This window comes from Cyclopterus lumpus, chromosome 21, assembly GCF_009769545.1.
Source record: "Cyclopterus lumpus isolate fCycLum1 chromosome 21, fCycLum1.pri, whole genome shotgun sequence".
Taxonomy (NCBI): Eukaryota; Metazoa; Chordata; class Actinopteri; order Perciformes; family Cyclopteridae; genus Cyclopterus; species Cyclopterus lumpus.
In genome coordinates, this window is record NC_046986.1 from 8,154,941 (window position 1) to 8,175,141 (window position 20,201).

General features: G+C 43.7%; 2 protein-coding genes across 4 annotated transcripts; one reads left to right on the plus strand and one right to left on the minus strand.

Annotated features, from left to right (window-relative positions):
• The first annotated feature begins 215 nt into the window (after nt 1-215).
• Nucleotides 216-12,551, plus strand: appb (amyloid beta (A4) precursor protein b). 2 transcript variants are annotated; one of them, XM_034560997.1, is made up of 18 exons: nt 216-506; nt 4,789-4,956; nt 5,062-5,191; nt 5,301-5,413; nt 5,553-5,743; nt 5,830-6,074; nt 6,223-6,390; nt 7,852-7,985; nt 8,074-8,148; nt 8,794-8,952; nt 9,230-9,358; nt 9,517-9,616; nt 10,347-10,414; nt 11,024-11,162; nt 11,285-11,338; nt 11,445-11,536; nt 11,619-11,765; nt 11,886-12,551. In XM_034560997.1, exons 1-18 carry the CDS (start codon nt 447-449, stop codon nt 11,985-11,987), a joined length of 2,274 nt encoding a protein of 757 aa, XP_034416888.1. In that variant the 5' UTR covers nt 216-446; the 3' UTR covers nt 11,988-12,551. The 2 variants fall into 2 exon arrangements, with proteins under 2 accessions (XP_034416888.1, XP_034416889.1); XM_034560998.1 differs by lacking the exon at nt 6,223-6,390 and having other exon boundaries at nt 228-506.
• A 1,398-nt stretch (nt 12,552-13,949) lies between these two features.
• gabpa (GA binding protein transcription factor subunit alpha) lies at nt 13,950-19,325 on the minus strand. Of its 2 annotated transcripts, none has more exons than XM_034560999.1 (10): nt 19,096-19,325; nt 17,427-17,526; nt 17,188-17,332; nt 16,950-17,034; nt 16,602-16,826; nt 16,316-16,510; nt 16,091-16,147; nt 15,674-15,799; nt 15,264-15,456; nt 13,950-14,726 (listed from the first exon to the last, which is right to left on the minus strand). In XM_034560999.1, exons 2-10 carry the CDS (start codon nt 17,501-17,503, stop codon nt 14,504-14,506), a joined length of 1,326 nt encoding a protein of 441 aa, XP_034416890.1. In that variant the 5' UTR covers nt 17,504-17,526; nt 19,096-19,325; the 3' UTR covers nt 13,950-14,503. The 2 variants fall into 2 exon arrangements, with proteins under 2 accessions (XP_034416890.1, XP_034416891.1); XM_034561000.1 differs by lacking the exon at nt 19,096-19,325 and adding an exon at nt 17,642-18,532.
• Nucleotides 19,326-20,201: the final 876 nt, after the last annotated feature.

The following is a 20,201-nucleotide window of genomic DNA, read 5'->3' on the forward strand; positions in this document are numbered from 1 at the left end:
CAATAGAGTCTACCCATGTATTTGATGATAGTGTGTGTGTGTGTGTGTGTGTGTGTATATATATATATATATATATATATATATATATATATATATATATATATATATATATATATATATATTGCATTACAATAGCAATAGAGTCTACCCATGTATTTGATTTATCTACCCGGTAGAGGCTCTGCCTTATTATGGGATTAATTTGACATGAGAGCGCGCACACACGCACACGCGCACACGCGCACTCTCAATCCAGACACACGTCCAGGGATCAGCACAGTCGCCACCGGGAGCTCAACGGAGAGGGATCATCGGGATCGCAACACTTTCAGCCGCCGCTGGTGTCGACACATAATCACCACCTGCGTTGACCTTTTTAATAAAAAAAAAAATATTATTTTCTAATCGTGTACATCGCGGAGGGTGTCGGATACCGGGAGGACGCCATGGGAGAGCTCACGGCGTTTCTGCTGTTACTGGTGGCGACCTTGACGCTTTCATCCGAGGTGAGTAACGGGAGACGTCGTCGCGGTGAGCCCGTCGGACACCCAGCCCGACCGCGGTGTCCGAGCCCGGGTTTAAAGACGTTATAAACATAACGGTTAGAAAACCGTGACGCGCGACGGTAACGGCTCACTGCCACCGCAGATAACACGATTACCGGGGCTTTGCCGAGGCCCACTCTTTGTTTGATCCGGTGACGTTGAGTTGTTGTTGTTGTTTTTTATCCCTGACCGGGTTGAACATCTTGTCCTCTTGTGTCCATCGACATGAAATGTCCGTGACACCGATTCCCTCCCCGTAGAGTCAGCGAACCAGATGAGACCAGCGATGCTGCCGAGGCCTACTGTTACACGCCAGGGACGGGCGGCCTGGCCCTGTCGTCAGGAGTTAAAAGGGGGAATACAACGTACATAAAAAGCGGGTTATCATAAGACGACTTGTTGTCGCGTCAGTTCGTCGCTGTGATCTCTTCATTGCTCCGTTAATTCACCTCGTTAATGCGGTGGCGAGGGCGAAGAGAGCTAACGCTAATGTTAGCTAACGTTCTTATATCCAGTCTGTGGTCTGTCCCCTTCTTATATCCAGTCTGTGGTCTGTCCCCTTCTTATATCCAGTCTGTGGTCTGTCCCCTTATATCCAATCTGTGGTCTGTCCCCTTATGTGCAGTCTATGGTCTGTCCCCTTCTTATATCCAGTCTGTGGTCTGTCCCCTTCTTATATGCAGTCTTTGGTCTGTCCCCTTATATCCAATCTGTGCTATGTCCTCCTCTTATATGCAGCCTTTGGTCTATCCCCTTCTCATATGCTGCCTGTGGTCTGTCCCCTTCTTGTATACAGTCTGTGGTCTGTCCCCTTCTTGTATACAGTCTGTGGTCTGTCCCCTTCTTGTACACAGTATGTGGTCTGTCCCCTTCTTATATCCAGTCTGTGGTCTGTCCCCTTCTTGTATACAGTCTGTGGTCTGTCCCCTTCTCATATGCTGCCTGTGGTCTCTCCCCTTCTTATATACAGTCTGTGGTCTGTCCCCTTCTCATATGCTGCCTGTGGTCTGTCCCCTTCTTATATCCAGTCTGTGCTCTGTCTTCTTCGTATATACAGTCTTTGGTCTGTCCCCTTATATCCAGTCTGTGCTCTGTCCCCTTCTTATATCCAGTCTGTGGTCTGTCCCCTTATATCCAGTCTGTGCTCTGTCCTCTTCTTATATCCAGTCTGTGGTCTGTCCCCTTCTCATGCTGCCTGTGGTCTGTCCCCTTCTTATATGCAGTCTGTTGTCTGTCCCCTTCTTATATCCAGTCTGTGGTCTGTCCCCTTCTTATATCCAGTCTGTGCTCTGTCCTCTTCTTATATCCAGTCTGTGGTCTGTCCCCTTCTTATATCCAGTCTGTGGTCTGTCCCCTTATATGCAGTCTGTGGTCTGTCCCATTCTTATATCCAGTCTACGGTCTGTCCCCTTCTTATATCCAGTCTACGGTCTGTCCCCTTCTTATATGCAGTCTACGGTCTGTCTCCTTCTTATATCCAGTCTGCGGTCTGTCCCCTTCTTATATACAGTCTGTGGTCTGTCCCCTTCTTATATCCAGTCTGTGGTCTGTCTCCTTCTTATATACAGTCTGTGGTCTGTCCCCTTCTTATATACAGTCTGTGGTCTGTCCCCTTCTTATATACAGTCTGTGGTCTGTCCTCTTTAAAGTAGCAACGTTTGCAAATGGTACAAGTCGGTATACCAGCTATCCCTGACAAATACAGCACGTTAAGCACAAAAAGCCCCCCTGATACAAATCCATTTTTTAAAGTCCAGCAGGGCGATGATATTGCCGAGGAGAATGGAAGAAAAAGAATGCATCCTTTCTTTTTTTTTTTTTTGACACAAGCAAGATGGCGCTTGCTGCTTCTTGCTTCTTGCTTCTGGTGCTGTGCAGGACGAGGGTGACGTCCAGGGCTTAGGATCAGCTGGGAATAGCATGAGCAGGTTCTATAACGCTTAATGCAGATCAGTGGATGCGTACAGACGGGTTTCTCATCACCACGCTACATTCAAGAGTGCAAGTATGTTAGGGAGACAATACTGGTGGTTTCCCACCCACAAACTAAACCCTTTGTGCTACAGAGAAAATGTCTATGTGCAGAACTATCTTGGACACATTTTTTTTTTTTTTTTATGAAAGGAGCATTCCTCAAGACTTTCCTCAATTAATATCCCCATATTGCCATACCTGTGATTGTCCTGAGATACTGTAGCTGATCTGCTGATGCTCTGGGTGAGGTGCATTGAAAGATGTTCTGTTGTATTTTTCTTTACTATTTTTCTCACAGGGTCTTATATGTCTTTGATAGCCTATCCATTTAATGTATTTAAACCTGCCCTTTGGGTGCCAATGTATCTCATGATTGAAAGAGTCAGCAGAATACCTAGATGTGACCAGATGTGGCATGGCCTGCTGCAACATTGAGCTTTTCTTCTTTGATGTAAGACCAGCTTTGAGTGGTTGTCTCAGTGTAATTCAATAATAACACGCTAAGGAGCTATTTACTGGTAGCTTAGCACATGGCTTAGATAGATAGATAAGATAGATAAGTACTTTATTGATCCCCTAAGGGAAATTCAGGATCCAAGTAGCTCCAAACAACACACAAACAAATGACATGACATGACATGACATGTCATTTAGCTGACGCTTTTATCCAAAGCGACTTACAATAAGTGCATTAAACCATGAGTCCAAACTCAGAACAACAAGAATCAAGCAAGTACAATTTCTTCAATAACGTTAAACTACAGAGTACTATCCGTAAGTGCCATTTAAGTGCTACTAAAGTGCTATACAACAAAGTGCTATCGGTAAGGGACATTTAAGTGCTACTAGAGTGCTACTACGGCTCTACCTTCCCTATTCAAGGTATAGTCGAAAATATGTGTTTTTAGTTTGATACACATACACACTATTAAACTATTTAAAAAGATTGTCCAAAAAAATAAATAATTAAAACACACATTACTAGGAGTCCAGGCTGGGGGTGGAGGAGGAAGGGGGGGGGGCGGGGGTGCAGAGGGCCAACATAGCCAGTAGTCAGTGAAAAAAAGTGTCAGTGTAAACAGTGAGTAAGTAAGTTGGGGGCTGTGCAAAAGGCTAACATAGCCAGTAAACATTGTTCCTAGCTGGAAAATCAAGCCAGATACATCATGGCTTGGTATCTGTGTCTTGTGTTTTCATGAAACGTGATGTGAAGGACATTAGCCAGTGATAAGTGGGGGGAACAATTGCCCATTGTCTGATATACTCAGACCTGTGCGATCTGAAGCAGGTTAACACTGTTTAGTTTCATAATGAAGCCTGTAACACACTTTCTGTGTTCAAGTCGTGGTACATGCACCAACTGCTTATTGCTTTTTTTCCTATATTAATTTTTTAAAACTTTTTTATTCAAACATTATGAGCAAGACCGCAGCGACATTTGATGCTAGGTTCTCATTTAAACACAATTCAATTGTGCAACTAGATAAACCGATGGATGACATCATGTGCCGATAAGGTGATGATCCTAACTCGCAGGAGGCTAATGTAATGCAGATCTTCACAAGCAAACGTAGCATGAAGCCAGAATTAGTCATTTAAAGATTGTGAGCAGATGGCTTTGGTGGCTCGTGTGATGTCGGCTTGCAGCATCAGTCTGTTTTGATTTCTACCAAGAAAATTCAAGGCCAAGAACGCAAAACATTGAGACTTCCTCCCATTGTTTCTGCACACAAAAAGGAAGGGGGAAACAATACATGCAGGCTATCAGCGATGTTCTTTTGGCTTGATTTTAATAACCAGTGAGGTTCAGTAAGTTTCTCTACTCTTTGCAAAGATAGGCAATATGGTCCTGTGCACATGCTCAATAAACATCCTTTAATATAGGAAATGATTAAACCCCATAAGACTGGCTAACAAATGGCACATGTGCTGCCCTGTGGCTGTGATGCCGAGCTCACCGGCTTATGGGCTCAATGGGAGGAAACCGAGTATCTGGCCTTGCTTCGGCTTAAACCAGTAGTACATTCCTCTATTTATTTATACAACAACTTAAATGCGTTGTGATATTATGGAGTCATTTAAAGAGGGCTTTACCCTTATGATTCACCAATTCCAGTATTGCATGGAGAGACAGATGTATGTGTAGGATTGTATGCGAAAGGCAGAAGCACAAACTGAGAGGGGCTAAGCTGCATCAGGTGATATTCATGGTTAAGTGACACTTTAGCCAGCCCGGTACTATCAATCTTCATTCCTTTTGTCTGTCCAGGTGCCTGCCGATGACTCTGTGGGTTTGCAAACTGAGCCCCAGGTGGCCATGTTCTGCGGGAAGCTCAACATGCACATCAACGTGCAGAGTGGCAAATGGGAGTCTGACCTCTCGGGCACGAAGAGCTGCATCGGCACCAAGGAGGGCATCCTGCAGTACTGCCAAGAGGTATGGAAACAAACAAACAAACAAACAAGAGAGATTGAGCGAGAGAAAGAAACTAGACACTGCTAATGTATAGAAAGAACATCAACATCTCTCCCTTTTCTCCAGGTGTACCCAGAGTTGCAGATTACAAATGTCGTGGAGGCCAACCAGCCCGTCAGCATCCAGAACTGGTGCAAGAAAGGCCGCAAGCAATGCCGCAGTCACACACACATTGTGGTGCCGTACCGCTGCCTGGGTAATTGGATTTAATGATACCGTTGTATGTTGCCAAGCATGTTTCTGTGTATGGTTGAGAATGGATTTACAAACTACCTGTAATGAGCAAAGGGGTGTTCGGGTTGCAGTTGGGGAGTTTGTGAGCGATGCCCTGCTCGTGCCTGACAAGTGTAAGTTCCTGCACCAGGAGCGTATGGACCAGTGTGAGAGCCATCTGCACTGGCACACTGTCGCCAAAGAGGTGAGACAATCGCAGCGTTCAATGGACTTCTTATTGTTGTCATATCCCGATGATCATAGCCGTATGACACTATTGAATGTTGTGCGTTTTTTTTATAATGCTGTAGGAAATAATGATTATTGCCTGTCGTTAAATTTAGTCCTGTGAAGACCGTTCCATGAATCTCCATGACTACGGGATGCTGTTGCCATGCGGTATCGACCGTTTCCGAGGGGTGGAGTTTGTCTGCTGTCCTGCGGAGGCGGAGCGAGAGTCAGACAGCGCAGAGCTGGAGGGGGAGGAGTCAGACGTTTGGTGGGGTGGAGCTGAGGCCGAATACTCTGAGAACAGGTATCGTCGCTAGCACACATTCATCCAGCTTGAAGGACGCGCAGCGTTGACGACGCACAGACTGAACCGGTCTCCCTCCCCCACAGCATGTCGCACCCGGCAGACACCGAGGCAGCCGCCGCTGAGGATGAAGAAGATGAGGACGAAGAGACGGAGACTTTTGAAAGGGATGAGAACGGAGATGGCGACACAGATGATGATGATGAGGAGGAGGAGGAGGAAGACGACGACGACGTGATGGATGAACGGGATAGCGATGAGCGCAATGCTAACATCGCCATGACCACCACCACCACCACCACCACTGAATCGGTCGAGGAAGTCGTTCGAGGTAAGAAATCCAGTGCATACAGCCTTCGTTTACGTGCATTCATTCATTTGTTATTTTTCATCACTTGTTGATTAAGTAGCAAGCTCACATTTTGCATTCATTTTTATACGATATATAATTTGCGTTTGCCTGTGTGTACATATCTCAGCCGTTTGTTGGGCTCGTGCGGAGTCAGGCCCCTGTCATGCCATGCTGCAGCGTTGGTACTTCCTGCCTGAGAAGGCCCGCTGTGTTCCCTTCTTCTTTGGGGGCTGTGGGGGCAACAGGAATAACTTTGATTCGGAGGAGTACTGCCTGGCTGTCTGCAGCAGCTCGTGTAAGTCCCAGGAGCGGAGCCGTCGAAACCGTGACGTGTCCGCGCGACAAGCCTGATTCCTGTCCTCAGGCTGCTGCAGACTGTCTCTGTCTCGTTCCCTTTCTCTGCCTCTGTCTTTCCTGAGTGTCCGATGGCTCTTAACAACTCGCAGTACTGACAAGTGGATTTGTTTGCTCGTCTTCTAGTGTTGAGTATTGTGGGATTATTTTCTCAGCAATATAACATATCTTTTGCTAGTCCTTGGCTTAAATGTAACAAATCTAATGAAAAGACACAAACTAACAAGGCATCAGTCTGTGCCTCAAAATGTTAAAACTCTGCTCTTTCTGTGACTTTCCGCATAAAGTCCATTACTTCCTTTTTGAAGAAATGGATCTTTAAAAATGTCTCACAGATATATAGTTGCATTGTTATAAAATGTGGTGTCCTTACCCATCTGGGTACTATAGTTGTCAGCTGATGTTATGCAAACAGGAGTGAATCTAGCATCTGTTGGGGACCACTTTCAGCTATGGACTGGTACATATTCTGGTCTGTAGTCAGTATTTACAGCAACCAGTTCAATTAATGTGGGGAACTAAGCTACAGTGCCCATGAAACATGTCAGCCAGTGATTTAATAGTGTTTGAACAACAATGGAGGAATAAACCATATCAGACTTCTTAGTCGTATCAACAATCGATTGCATTCATGGGATTTGTTAACAACAAATATAGAATATTGTCAAGAAAAAAAGGGAAAGGCAAGCTAATCAAGTGAGTGTACTTTTGGAGCGCAGCCATCACACCCTAGTAGTCATTGACTTCAAAACCATTGAATTACTCATTTCATCATTTTGACACTAACTGATACTTCTTACAGCATGTGGACGATGTGTCATGAATAACAGTGAACGATGAACGTCAGTGTGCGTCTGCATGCATTTCTACACGCGTTTGTTTGCATGCCTTGCAGCCGGAACATCTGCCGCTGCAGCTCCGGGCCCCTAAGGATGTCATAAATTCGTCCTAAACAGCTGAGTGTTGCAGTGTGTTAACAGTCCCAGTGAGTGTGAATGGGAGAGGCTGTTGGTAAAGGTTCATGGGTTGATTTGCTGTTTCCACCCATACTCCTCAGTTGTGCAATGCCTGCCCTGATCCTGACTCTGCACCTTTTTTATCTTATCGCCAGGCTCACACATTAAATATAGACGTACGCACTTGTACTGGAAAACTAATCACCCTTTTTAAACCATTAATTGTGTTTCTATTCAAACAATCTGTATGCAGCTAACACGTACTGTATGTTTTTAACACACTTTCATTTCATTGATGACTGTCTATGTGTGTCTATAGACGGCTCTGTGTGTTTCGGACGCACTGGGATAAGTGTTCTTTCTGCACTTACCTTTCATGCATCCTCTTTTTTTATTTTTCTTCTCCCGGCGTGTGTTCGATTCCTGACTCTCTGGTTCTCTTCCAGTGCCCACCGTGGCCCCCAGTCCTCCGGACGCCGTGGATCGGTACCTCGAATCTCCCGGGGACGACAACGAGCACTCTGACTTCCAGAAGGCCAAAGAAAGCCTGGAGGCCAAACACCGTGAAAAGATGTCCCAGGTATGCTCGCGCTCCTGCAAGTGTCCAAATGTCAAAACCTGAGTTTGTCAGTCTGTAATGTCTCCGGTGTGACGTGCTTTATGTGCAGGTGATGAGGGAGTGGGAGGAGGCCGAGAGGCAGGCCAAGAACCTTCCTCGTGCTGACAAGAAAGCCGTCATCCAGGTAGGACATCACAACTTCTTCTGTATGTCAATATCATTTGTTAATGATTTTTATAACTCATGTCGAGCTTCAGGTTCAAACGTATCGCTCTTCTGGCTGTAGATGCATGAACGACCAGCCAAAACATTATTTTCCGATTTTCATCTTACCGACATTGAACACATCATGTGCGAGGAACGCTTCTGTCAGAAAACGCAACTAAAATGAAACTTACAATTGTGATATTTCATCAAAAACACTTAAAATCTCACCCCACATAAACCTTTTTGCTTTAACCAGATCCTATAAAAATCCTTAAATGCTGTGCTCGGTGCAACTAGGACGACATGATAATAATAATTTATATAGCGCTTTTCATGATACTCAAAGACACTTGGATGAAAGATAGTCCCATGACACACATTTTGTGAAACTTCGACTGAACCGCAGGCTGCTGTTATATAGATTCCATTGTTTTCCAATTTTTGTAAAATAAATGATCAAAGAAGTATAACAAAATAATTTCAGCAGCTTGAATGCTTCCCGCACCGTCCTTCATAGTAAATATGTATTTGCAGGCCAGTGTGCGGTGAAGTATTCTTATGAAACTATAACGTTTGTCATGTATAAATATTATTGTTATTGTAAGATTTACTGTATTCGCAGCACTTCCAGGAGAAGGTGGAGGCTCTGGAGCGGGAGGCAGCAGGAGAGAGGCAGCAGCTGGTGGAAACCCACATGGCCCGGGTGGAGGCTCTGCTCAACAGCCACCGACGCCTGGCTCTGGAAACTTACCTCACTTCCCTCCAGGCCAATCCCCCACAGGTACACACACACACACACACACACACACACACACACACACACACACACACACACACACACATCAGACTTTACAACAAGAACAGAAGAAGGGATTCATTAAATGTATTTATTTTCTTTAGCTCAGAGGCCAATAACAATAGCTGTCCCAGGAAATGTCCTGTATGTGTCAAGTTATTCTGCGTTCATCGCTGGCAGGAAGCATAATGAAGTGCATATGGAATAGATGCAGCACGTCATGCATGTTTTGATGATTTCATTGCAACGCTGCCACCTCCAGGCTCGTCAGGTGTTGAGCCTGCTGAAGAAGTACGTCCGTGCGGAGCAGAAGGACAGGCAGCACACGCTGAAGCATTATGAACACGTCCGCACAGTCGATCCCAAGAAGGCCGCACAGATCCGACCTCAGGTACCTCGCTCACTTCAAGTCAAACACCTTTTTAGCTGTTAAAAACCTTTTAATGGGCTGAAAGGTTTTAAGATGCTGGTATTTGTAAATTCTTAGTATGGCCTCAAATTAAATGATGACGTAACTTCGTCGCTTTCTTTTGACCTTTTTTTTTATAGGTTTTGACCCACCTGCGTGTGATTGATGAGAGGATGAATCAATCCGTCGATCTGCTCTACAAAGTTCCCAGTGTGGCGAATGAGATCCAAAACCAAGTCTGTAAGTTTCTGCTTTTCTGCTTCTTACTGACTGTATGAATGACTGCTTTTGTGAGTCGGGGTATTATGACGCCACGTGGTCGTTAAACATGACAACATCATAACATAGAAAGATTAGCACAGTAAACTGTTTTCAGTTCATGTTAGCATTATGTAGAGTTCAAACTATTTAAGTTGATTAGATCGATCAACAGAAAATTAATCTGCAGTGAATCAAATGTCAAAGAATCTTCCAGTTTTAGCTCGTCACAGTTTTAGGATGGATGTTATGATGGTGAACTGAATATCTTAATACAGGTTTAATAACGTCGTTCAGACATTTGAAGATGTTGCTTTTCACTGTGAGAACGTGTCATCGGGACATTTTTCAATGTTTTCTGACAATTTATACACAGGATGATTAATTGATCAGTCAGGAAAAGATAATCAGTGGATAATAATAACATAAATAATGTCAGGTAACAGCTCTTGTTGCTGTGCCAAACATTTCTTTTACATTCATCATGTTGTGATTTGTTCATTTTGAAGAGGGGTGATCTCGTATTGGAATACCGCCTCATTAAACCAACCTAAATATGACCAGACTTTACATACGGTCTTAATGAAGTAGACCCTCACACCCTCATGTAGTGCTGACGGGGGATGAAAACCAGTTCAACAGCATGTCTGAAGTCAAGTGAATCACGCTGTATCTACCTCACTCACACTCTCTTTCTCCTTTTTCTTGCTAGCTGTTATAATGCAGAGAGTTCAGGCGGAGCTGTCTCAGCAGGTCTCTTCACTGCAGAGCGACGGACGGGTGAGTCGAGCTGCACTCACTCACCTATGTACGCGCTGTCTCTCTAAATAGACTCGTCTGCGCCCCGCAAGTAAACAAGACAGAGTCACACATAAAGTGGCCATGCACACTGAGGACCTTGGATGCGGTCTTTGTAGAGGAATGGTGTGTGTTTGATGCTTTTATGGGACTTTGTTTAAATGGCTCAATGGATCACAGATAGTGGTGACTGTAAATGAGTGAAGTGAATGAATAGAAGAAGGAAACCAAGCCGGTTCCTCTGAAACTCTCAGCCAAGTATGTTTCCCTCTCCCCTCCCAAATAGGAAGAGTTAAATCTCTCTCAATTTCCCCTCCTGGTCAAGATGATGACACCAATGGGGTTTTATTAATCTCATATCTACATATTGTGGAATTAGTCTGAAATGAGACCAATAAATTGTGGCCTGCAATAGATGAGCCTAGCTGATTGCAGGAAATGTGCACGCACACTCCCACACACACACACACACCTGTGGGCAATGGACTTTTCACCTTTCAGCAGATAATCACCTGGATTAGACGGCATTATCAAAGCAAGCCTTCCCGACAGTCTCAGGCCGACATGTCCATATCACTGTGGTGTTTGCAGGTGGACGGCAGGGTGAGCTACGGTAACGACGCTCTGATGCCTGATCAGGCCTACAGCTCTGCTCCTATGGACCCTGGCCTGGACAGACTGGGTTTCATCCACCCCGAGAGCTTCAACCAGCCCAATACAGAGAACCACGGTAACACACATCGTGATTTAGTATCGGCAGAGACATTTGTTTGAATATCATAAAATGCATGTGGATGTCAACTCAACCCCTTTTTTTTTTTTAAACTATTGTGTGACTTTCCTTTTCTGCAGTTGAGCCTGTTGATGCTCGTCCGATTCCAGATAGAGGACTCCCCACACGAGCTGGTGAGTGTGAGTTCAGTATGGCTGCGATACCTCAAACTGCCTGTGCGATGAATCGATATTCCCTTTGATCATGTCTACGTGTATCACAATCCTCATTTCCTTTCAGTATCTGGGCTGAAGCCAGAAGAGATGCCAGAAGTGCGGATGGAGACTGAAGAGAGGCAAAGTGCTGGTTATGAGGTTTACCATCAAAAACTGGTACGAAAACACATCAAGTCATATGATTTTTGGTCCTGCAGTGCTTTGTGCACATTAACAGTTTTTATTTTTTTACCGGCAGGTGTTTTTCGCTGAGGATGTGGGGTCCAATAAAGGTGCCATTATTGGACTTATGGTCGGCGGGGTTGTCATAGCAACTATCATTGTCATTACTTTGGTGATGCTGAGGAAGAAACAATACACTTCGATTCATCACGGTGTTATTGAGGTAAAGAAAAGCTTTCATGAGTAGGTTTTTTTTTTAGCGAAATGCAGCGACGTGTTCGTTTGTTTGTTTACATTAAATTAAAACTAAAATAGTTTCACTGACCCTCTTCTCCGTCGGCAGGTGGATGCGGCTGTGACACCAGAGGAGCGTCATCTGGCCAAGATGCAGCAGAATGGCTACGAGAATCCCACCTACAAATTCTTCGAGCAGATGCAGAACTAAAGCGCTGCTCGTCAACATGTTCTCCAGACGTATCCCCCCCCCGCACTGTTCCTTTCTGGTCCCCCTGCTCCCTCACTTTCTCACCTTGTTTAAGGCAAAGGAAAGGTGTGAAGAGTACCGCAAAATGCACATTTTTATCCTTTTGGACAAAAAGATGAGTGAAATCGTTGTACCCGTTGTGCCAAAGGTAAATGAAACGGAGCAACGCCTTCTTAATCCCTGATCCCCTCGATTGTAAAGAGCCACACTTGAGCTCATATTTACCCATAATTGATCAGACACGGGTTCCCCGTTTCACCTGCACATTTCAGCCAATCGTAACAAAAAACGTCATAATGTTTGTACTGAAAAACCCTGTTGATGATTTATATGAAGTCCCGCAGCCGAGACCAGAAACATGAAAATCCAAGCAATTTAATTTGCCGTCCCTCCCTCCTCCCCCTCCCACACACACACTCACACACTCCAATGACAACGTCGCTGTGTTTGATGACATAACGGCTATTAAAGCTGGCAATGGGCGGAGGGGCCTCTCCGCACAATTGGAGCTCAACTGTTTCAGGTTTGTTTTACAAAAAACGGAAATACAGCAGAAAAAAATATACATAATCAAAATATGTAAAAGTTGAAGAACATTGAATGTTTTTGTTTTCTGATTTATTTTTTTTGTGTAATATATTAAAGACAGAAATTAGCTGTAAGTATATGTAGTGCATGGCAATATTGATGACGGATACAGTGTACTGTATGTTAAGGTCCAATGGAGCGTTCCTTACTAGATATTTTAGCAAGATTGTACATTTCTAGTGTCTTCTTTGTGATCTTGTGATATGAAGAAAAAAAGTATTCAGAACCCGGTCTGCTTTGTTGTCACAGACTTGCTTTAACTGAATCTTGGCTTGTTGCGCTCATCCCCCATGCTTCACTGTTGTTCGCTGCATGGGCAAAAATGCTCTATATGAAGTGTGATAGTATCCGAAAGGAAAACTATTTTGTTACTGTTTGCGTTCTATGCACTCTTTACATTTTGGAAGTCTGATCACCAAATTATTATTATTGCTGTTAAGTCCCTGAAGCCAATTCAGCACATTGGTTTGTTTTCTTAGAACAAGTAAGTCAAACTTTAGAACGGAGGTTTTCTGAAAGTGTATCATTCCACTGTCTTTTGATTGTAAGACGGGAGATGCAGCTCTCATCCACTTTCATTAGGAAAGTCCACCTATCTTGTGCTTGTCTTCTTCGGTCTTTCTTTCTAACCCCCATATGTCCTGTTTATCCTCTCTTTCTAGCTGCATCAGCATTACTGTACAGGCAGTTTGCTTAAAACAATGGGACCCGTTTTCTCCTTCACCAAATCTCACACACACACATTCTATTTTTCTACATTTCCCACGTCTCCGTGTACATTCTGTTAATTTCTTTGCCGGCGTGTCTGTCGTCAAGACTCTAAAGAGTCCTCAAGAAGGTGAAGAAATACCATCAACACTGGGAGGATGACCATAAATTGCATCAGTGTAGAGACATTTCCTCCTATCCCTTAATTAAGTTAACGCCACCTCCAGTAAACATGAATGTGACATGCATATTGTACTTTTATACCACAGAATCACACATCACCTCTCTGCACATTATGGCCACACATGTACAGATAACTGAAACCTTAAATCAGGTTAATGTTTAAAATTTGATTTGTATCGATGCTCAATCTGGGTGTCTTTGGATGCTCGTTTAAAAAAAGAAAAGAAAACATTTGTCCCTCATTGATTCAGTGACCTTCCTTGGTGTGTCGTTAAATTAACCATTTGCTTAGAGTAAGACGAAGCTTTCTACACTCTGTATACCATGAATAAAATTTTGAATGTACATAACCCCTGGTCTATTTGTCATTTTGAATCTCTTACTATGATTTATGCAAAGTTAGTTACTTTCCGATACTCAGATGAAAAGACTGAATCTCAGACATTTAGAAAAATGCTTGCCACTTTATTCCCTCTAGTGGACAAAAAAGGGTCCAACAATTTAGGGAACAAAACACTAAATAAAATACAAAACAGGTCTTCTATTAATGGAAAGTATGAAAATACACTTGTCCTGGTGGCTATCAAAAACATGAAATGCCAGTATATACAGTGGAAACGATCCTAAACTACAGACGAACGCATTACACAAAGCTCATCACTCAGTCACACATTCAAGCATTCAGTCAAACACACATCTTCTCGCAGTAATCACAGACATTCGGCCGCCTCATCCTGAACACACTTCTCTTGGTTAGAGTTGAGGAAAAGAATATAAAAGAAAAAGAATGTTTTACCTGCCTTGGTCAAACAGTAAAGACAATAATAAAGTTCATAATCCACACTGATCAGGGATCAGCCTTGCGTTTCTGTGTCTGATGGACACAGTTGTGTCAAAAAAGAAAAAAAAAAGAAAAGAAGAAAGTTGATTTGATTTCCAGTCAGCGGTGGGGAGCAAACTTTGGCAGCTGGAGGACGCTTTAATGCGGCCGGTCTCCCTTAACTGTCTTTGTCTAGTGTGGTGGTGGCCAGCGTCACTGTGGTGATGGGCTGTCCGATGCCGTGCATCTGCATGCGAGCCAGTTTCTTCTGTTCACAGTCGGTCACCAGGTTGTTGAGCTCAGCTGCGCTGTAGCCAATCAGAGTTCTCAGGTCGCACACAAACTTGTAGACAAAGCGCTTGCCCTGCACCTTGCTGATCATGTCCCCGTCGTAGTAATACCTAAAAACGAGAACATCGAAAGGTCAGAATCTCGCTGCACAAATCCGACAGTCTTTTGTTAAGTGAAACAAATCATGTCATGTTTCCAAAACCACAATATTTTGTTTTTTTACAACATGCCATCACAGAACGGAGCCACGTCTGCGTGAAAAGGGGACAGCCGGCACGGCGTGAACAGGTTTGACGTTTTGATGGTGCCGTTATTATTTGTGCGCCGCAGTTACAAGAATTTATTTCCTGCTTCTGTGGTGCTGCCATGCGATCTGTAATCTCACTCTCAGGGCGGCATTATAATGCTGCTGCTAAAAAAACTAATATTCGCAAATCTTCTTTTTGGGAGTATAGCCAAATCTCTCCAGATTAATGGGCCAGATTTTGCACATGAATATCAGTTTACAGCTTTATAATGCCAACTTCTGGGGGGGGGGGGGGGGGGGGGGGGGGGGGTTGACGTTATCATCATGTGACCATTGAGCAATACTAAGCCACTGGAGCGAACACACCTTTAAAAAAATAAATAAATAACTACAAACAAACCTGAGGGCTCTGCTGAGTTTCTCATAGTTCATAGTAGGCTTGTTTTTGCGCTGACCCCATTTCTGTGCCACAAGCTCCGGCTGGTTGAGCTTGAACTCGCCCTCCTCACCCACCCAGGAGATGCAGTCTCTTGCATCCTTGTCCGTCAGCAGCTCCAGCAGGAACTGCCAAAGCTGGATCTGGCCGTTGTTGCCTGGCACCAGAGAAACACAACATTTAGTATAAAATATTAGATGCATTTGCATCAGCTGTTTTTATTCATTATTAATATATCAATCATTTCAAGATAATTAGCTTATAATCACATTGGACGAAGAAAATAATAAATATCTCACATTTGAGATGCTTCTGGCAGACAGATGCCCTAAACAATGAAATGCTTGTATAATTAGTAGCCGATTGAATATTACCTGTGCGGTTACCAGGTGAGCTGCGCTCCTCTCCTCCAGAAATACGGGGAGCTCTGGGGCCACGGCTCTGCTTCAACACCTTAATGGTAGTGGGTGTGCTCACTTGAGCTGGGATTATCTGGACAGCTGGAGACGCAGACAAAAAGGTTAAAGTTGAACAGCATATCAATGATCAGAACAACTCGTTGTAGTGCCCACTATGTTGTAAATAGAGCTATTCCACTTGGAAGTAAATGGACAATTTCTCCTTTTAAATGTACCAGCGTTGTTCTTAATAATATCGCTGCTCTGTGTTGCGTTTCATCAGATTGACTGGCCAAATCTAGTCCTGAGCTGACTGTCTACAGAGGCATGTTCAGGTTTCATGGAGAGCTGTCGTTTCCCCTTTGGCAGATTTATTTTCAATAATCCGCTTACGTTGATCAATGGTGACAGTCGCGTCCCCTCCAGACTGGTCCTGGCTCGCCAACACATCTGAAAATAAATACAAAGGGTTCGGAGAAATCCATCAGGCCATAATGACATTCCCAGGTACAAACAAAATGCAACTTTGGCCTTCATTTGACCTCCGCTGACTTATATAAAACACTGTAAACCAACAACATACTCTCCTAAATTCTACAACAACTCTGTGCGACTTACATTTGCGCAGCAGTTCCAGGTGACTCCAGAGGATCTCTCCGTTGGGCACTTTCTGAAGGAACTCTTCCTGACTGAATAAGCACAGATCACGACCTGGGATGTGAATGCTGCCTATTTCCATCTCGTCGATGTTAAACTCTTTCATTACCCATACAGCCCAGTGGATCACCTGGTCAGCTGACCAGAGCACAGGATCTAAGAGACAGACATCATACACCATCACATTTACTTGTTTCCACATTAAGGATTGGATATCCGACAGAAATGCATCTCAAGTGTTCCTCACCGTATGGTATGCCCAGGCGAACCTGCTCTTTGCGGTAGCCTTCGAGTGCTGCGGCCCAGCGTGTAACCTGCTCCGACGTCTCATCAGACAGGCCGGATCGCTCAACAGCAATGAGTTGGCCGTCCTCCACCAGAGATCCATCCTCTCCTGCTGCATCTGGATCGATCACCACCTCTACCGTTTCCACCGGCTTCACGATTTCCAAAATGTTCAACTTCTCCTCACCTGGATGAGGGAAAAAAAAAAACACAAGTAGGTGAAGTTGATGTGGTGTCAAGTGCCAATTTTAGTTTGAACATGAACATTTATTACATTTATTTTCTGATCTTTGAAGCGTCTTCTCAGTACCTGGTTTGGTTATTATCTGCAGGCTGAGCTGCACTGTGCCGTCCGTCTTTACTCCCTGATCAAAGAGGCTGTGGTCTGGGTGAAGCTACAAGGAGAAATACAACAGATTGTTGAATTAGAGCTGAACAAGAGGCAATGCCACACTGCAGTTCCAGACTACTATCAGACTTACATTATGCACCTGTATTTATTAAATCATAAAGAAATGTTGACATGCTTGATTTATGTACATTGTTACCTGAATGTCCTGCAAGCAAATATCATATGCATCCAGTGACATTTGGATACGGGGCTCCAAAAGCTTTTTTAAATTGCCAATGGGCTCATTGATGTCAATATCTTGTTGAATCAAGTCTGATGCAGTGATGGTCTGCTCCTCCACCCTATATGTAAAAGAAGAGAGGGTGAAAAACTGTAAATGTGTATTTATTGCAAGTGCAAGAGTATAATATTTAAAATCACAATTATTTAGCTTACCCTTCCTCCAGACATGCCTGTTTCTCCTGTTCATCGATCTCGATCTCTATCATCTCTTCTGGTTCACTCTTAGACATTCTGTTGTATGTAGAGAGCCAAACTGTCGGAAAGTAATGAAAAGTATTTTTTAACCCAAATGTGATTCATACATATATGGCTTCCGAAAAAAAATGTTGTGTATATGCATGCATGTATATATATATACACACACACACCATTTTTAGAGTCCAAAAGTGACAACAGATGTCATCAACAAGCCCCAAAGAATTTGATATAATGATAGAAGAACATGCCATTAGTTATATGTGGCTAATAAATGGTGGCTGTTCTGTAATATAATAATTTCATAAATATTAGGACTGAATATTAAAAACGGTTCCCTTCACATAATGCCACTCAATGGCACAGATACATTGCTCACTGCAGCACAATAACTTCAGGTGGTTTTCTTTTTATTATTCTGTAATTGGAAAGTTTAGTAGTACAAACTACTTAAAAAAAGGCATCCAAAAAGTTCAAAACATTGCTGTCCCAATAATAGAGAATATGTGTTTACATGTGAGGCAGTGGGTTATGGGTCGATGACGTAAATATGAAGCAATTTGGGGGTTTCTACCATGTGGGCCTTTCAGCCTCGACTCCTCATTGACCGCCCAGAACAGTTCTCCGACTGTTCCGACTGCTAACGTTAGCCAACTCGAGGGCGAGGCTTTGGAGTCTTAAGGCCAACTGGTAGGCCAAAGTTGCCAAAAATATTGAGCAAACATATGAATACATCATAAACACGTGTTGTAGAAACAAATAGAAGTTAAATATATGCAGCAGGCTACACGTGTCGGGACACGGAACCTGGTTTACAGTGAACCAAGTTAGCTACTATTTAGCAAACGAATGCACCGCAAGCGCGAGGCAGCCCGTCGCACAACGGTCGAACCACGCTGCTAAGCAACGGTGAAATATCCCACAAAACGCATCGCGATTCGTGACTTAAACACAAATCTGCTAAAATGACACTTTAACTCTGCGCGTAGAAAACTTTTAAAACGGAAATAGAATAAACGGAAACAAAACAGCATAGGGCAAATGGAAAGGAGCCGGAAATCCTGGCTAAGGTTTTTACAGCGTACCAAGACTTCCGAGAGCAGCCGCGATAAATACGACCCGAGCTTCAGCGGGGAAACCCGACGACGCAAAGCGGCTACGGGGGTCGCGGACACACGGGAGCCGACGCTCCGTTAAATACAGACTATCCGGAGACGTGTTGGCGAGAAAAACGCGTTTAATCGTGTCTGTGTGTTTGTAGGCTGGATGGGGGGGGGGGATCAGCACGTCCACTTTACTGATGTTAGCTAACGCACAGCGGATGTAGCTTTGACGGAGTTTCTCCTCAAACCTGACGGTGTTTTCCAGATGTGCGAGAAAGTCACCCGAGCACCTGTGGTGGTCAGTGTTGGTCCGAGCTTTACGGGAAGTCGGCCGGTGCTCCGTGAGTGTGTTTTAAACGACTGGCTTGAAGGGAAGCGGCCTAATCAACAACAGCTAACGCTAGCTAGTTAGTTAGCCACAAAATAGCGGGAAGGGTCTAAGCGCGACAAACACACACAACATGTCCGCGATTTCACTCCACTTCCTTCATAACAAAGAAGGTCTATCGCACACACGTCCATACCTCTTACAACGTCGGCCTTAGAAGATGTTGGATTATGTTCAACTGTGGGAGATAAGCAGTCAAAACTCACACACAGTCGGGTCGTATCATGCAAGTTTTTGGTCAACTACACTCTCCGAGGAGGGCGGAGACTAACTGGCAGACAGTTACACTAAAACTTGTATGGGAAATACAAAAGGTACCTTGTCTTTATTTAAGTGTGGACTTTATGATGCTATGGTCATTTTAAGTCGTATTATTAGTATACATGTTCAGGATATGCACTTTGGTGTTTTAATTAATAAAGCAGGACGTGTTTCCTCTCCAGATAGTAATGCCGTGGTAGTCATTTATTTAAATAACCCACTCTTCAGTTGTTGAGTAAAAAACAATATTCCCAATAATTCCACCAAGTAACTAACATGCTGTGTATCCTCCATCGACTGGAATTTGCATTTTGACATTTCTCGTCATTACCGCAGGCTGTTCAATTGAAATTAAAGCATTTAGGGAGCGTAATCTGTCAAACTAGGCCAGTAGTTTTAAATCAAGTATTTTGATTATTTGCAACATAGCGAGGTTTGTCCGCTAGGGGCCCCCCCTGAGCTGTGTGGCTCTGTTCAACCCCTCCCTACACACATTTTTGCCCTTTTTGCGAACCATATTTATCATATTAAAGGTATTAAAACTGAATATGGACACAGTCCCTCCCCTAGAACATATCAGTAGTGTGCAGGTGCAACTTTATGACCCTTACCAATTCAGTACCTGTTCCCTCTGGGTATGAGGTCCTAGATGTGGATTGCAGGGGCAGTTAACCTTTGCCCTATTCTTAATCCTGCCTCGTTTTGCAATAGTAAACTGTGTATGTGTATGTCTATGATGTGTGATGGCTATATTGATGCACATTACTGTTGGGCATTTTGTTCTTGCAGACTTGTAAAGAATAAACAAGGCATATTCAGTGACAAAACAAACAGTGTCTGTCCACTAAGAAGCTCTTAATTTTCTTTTATATACATCAACCTGACTCCTTGCTTTATATAATCAAAGGTTTGTACTGTTAACTTTCTGTTAATCTGCTATCAAATATTATTAGAACAAACATGTCTGTAGATATGATGATG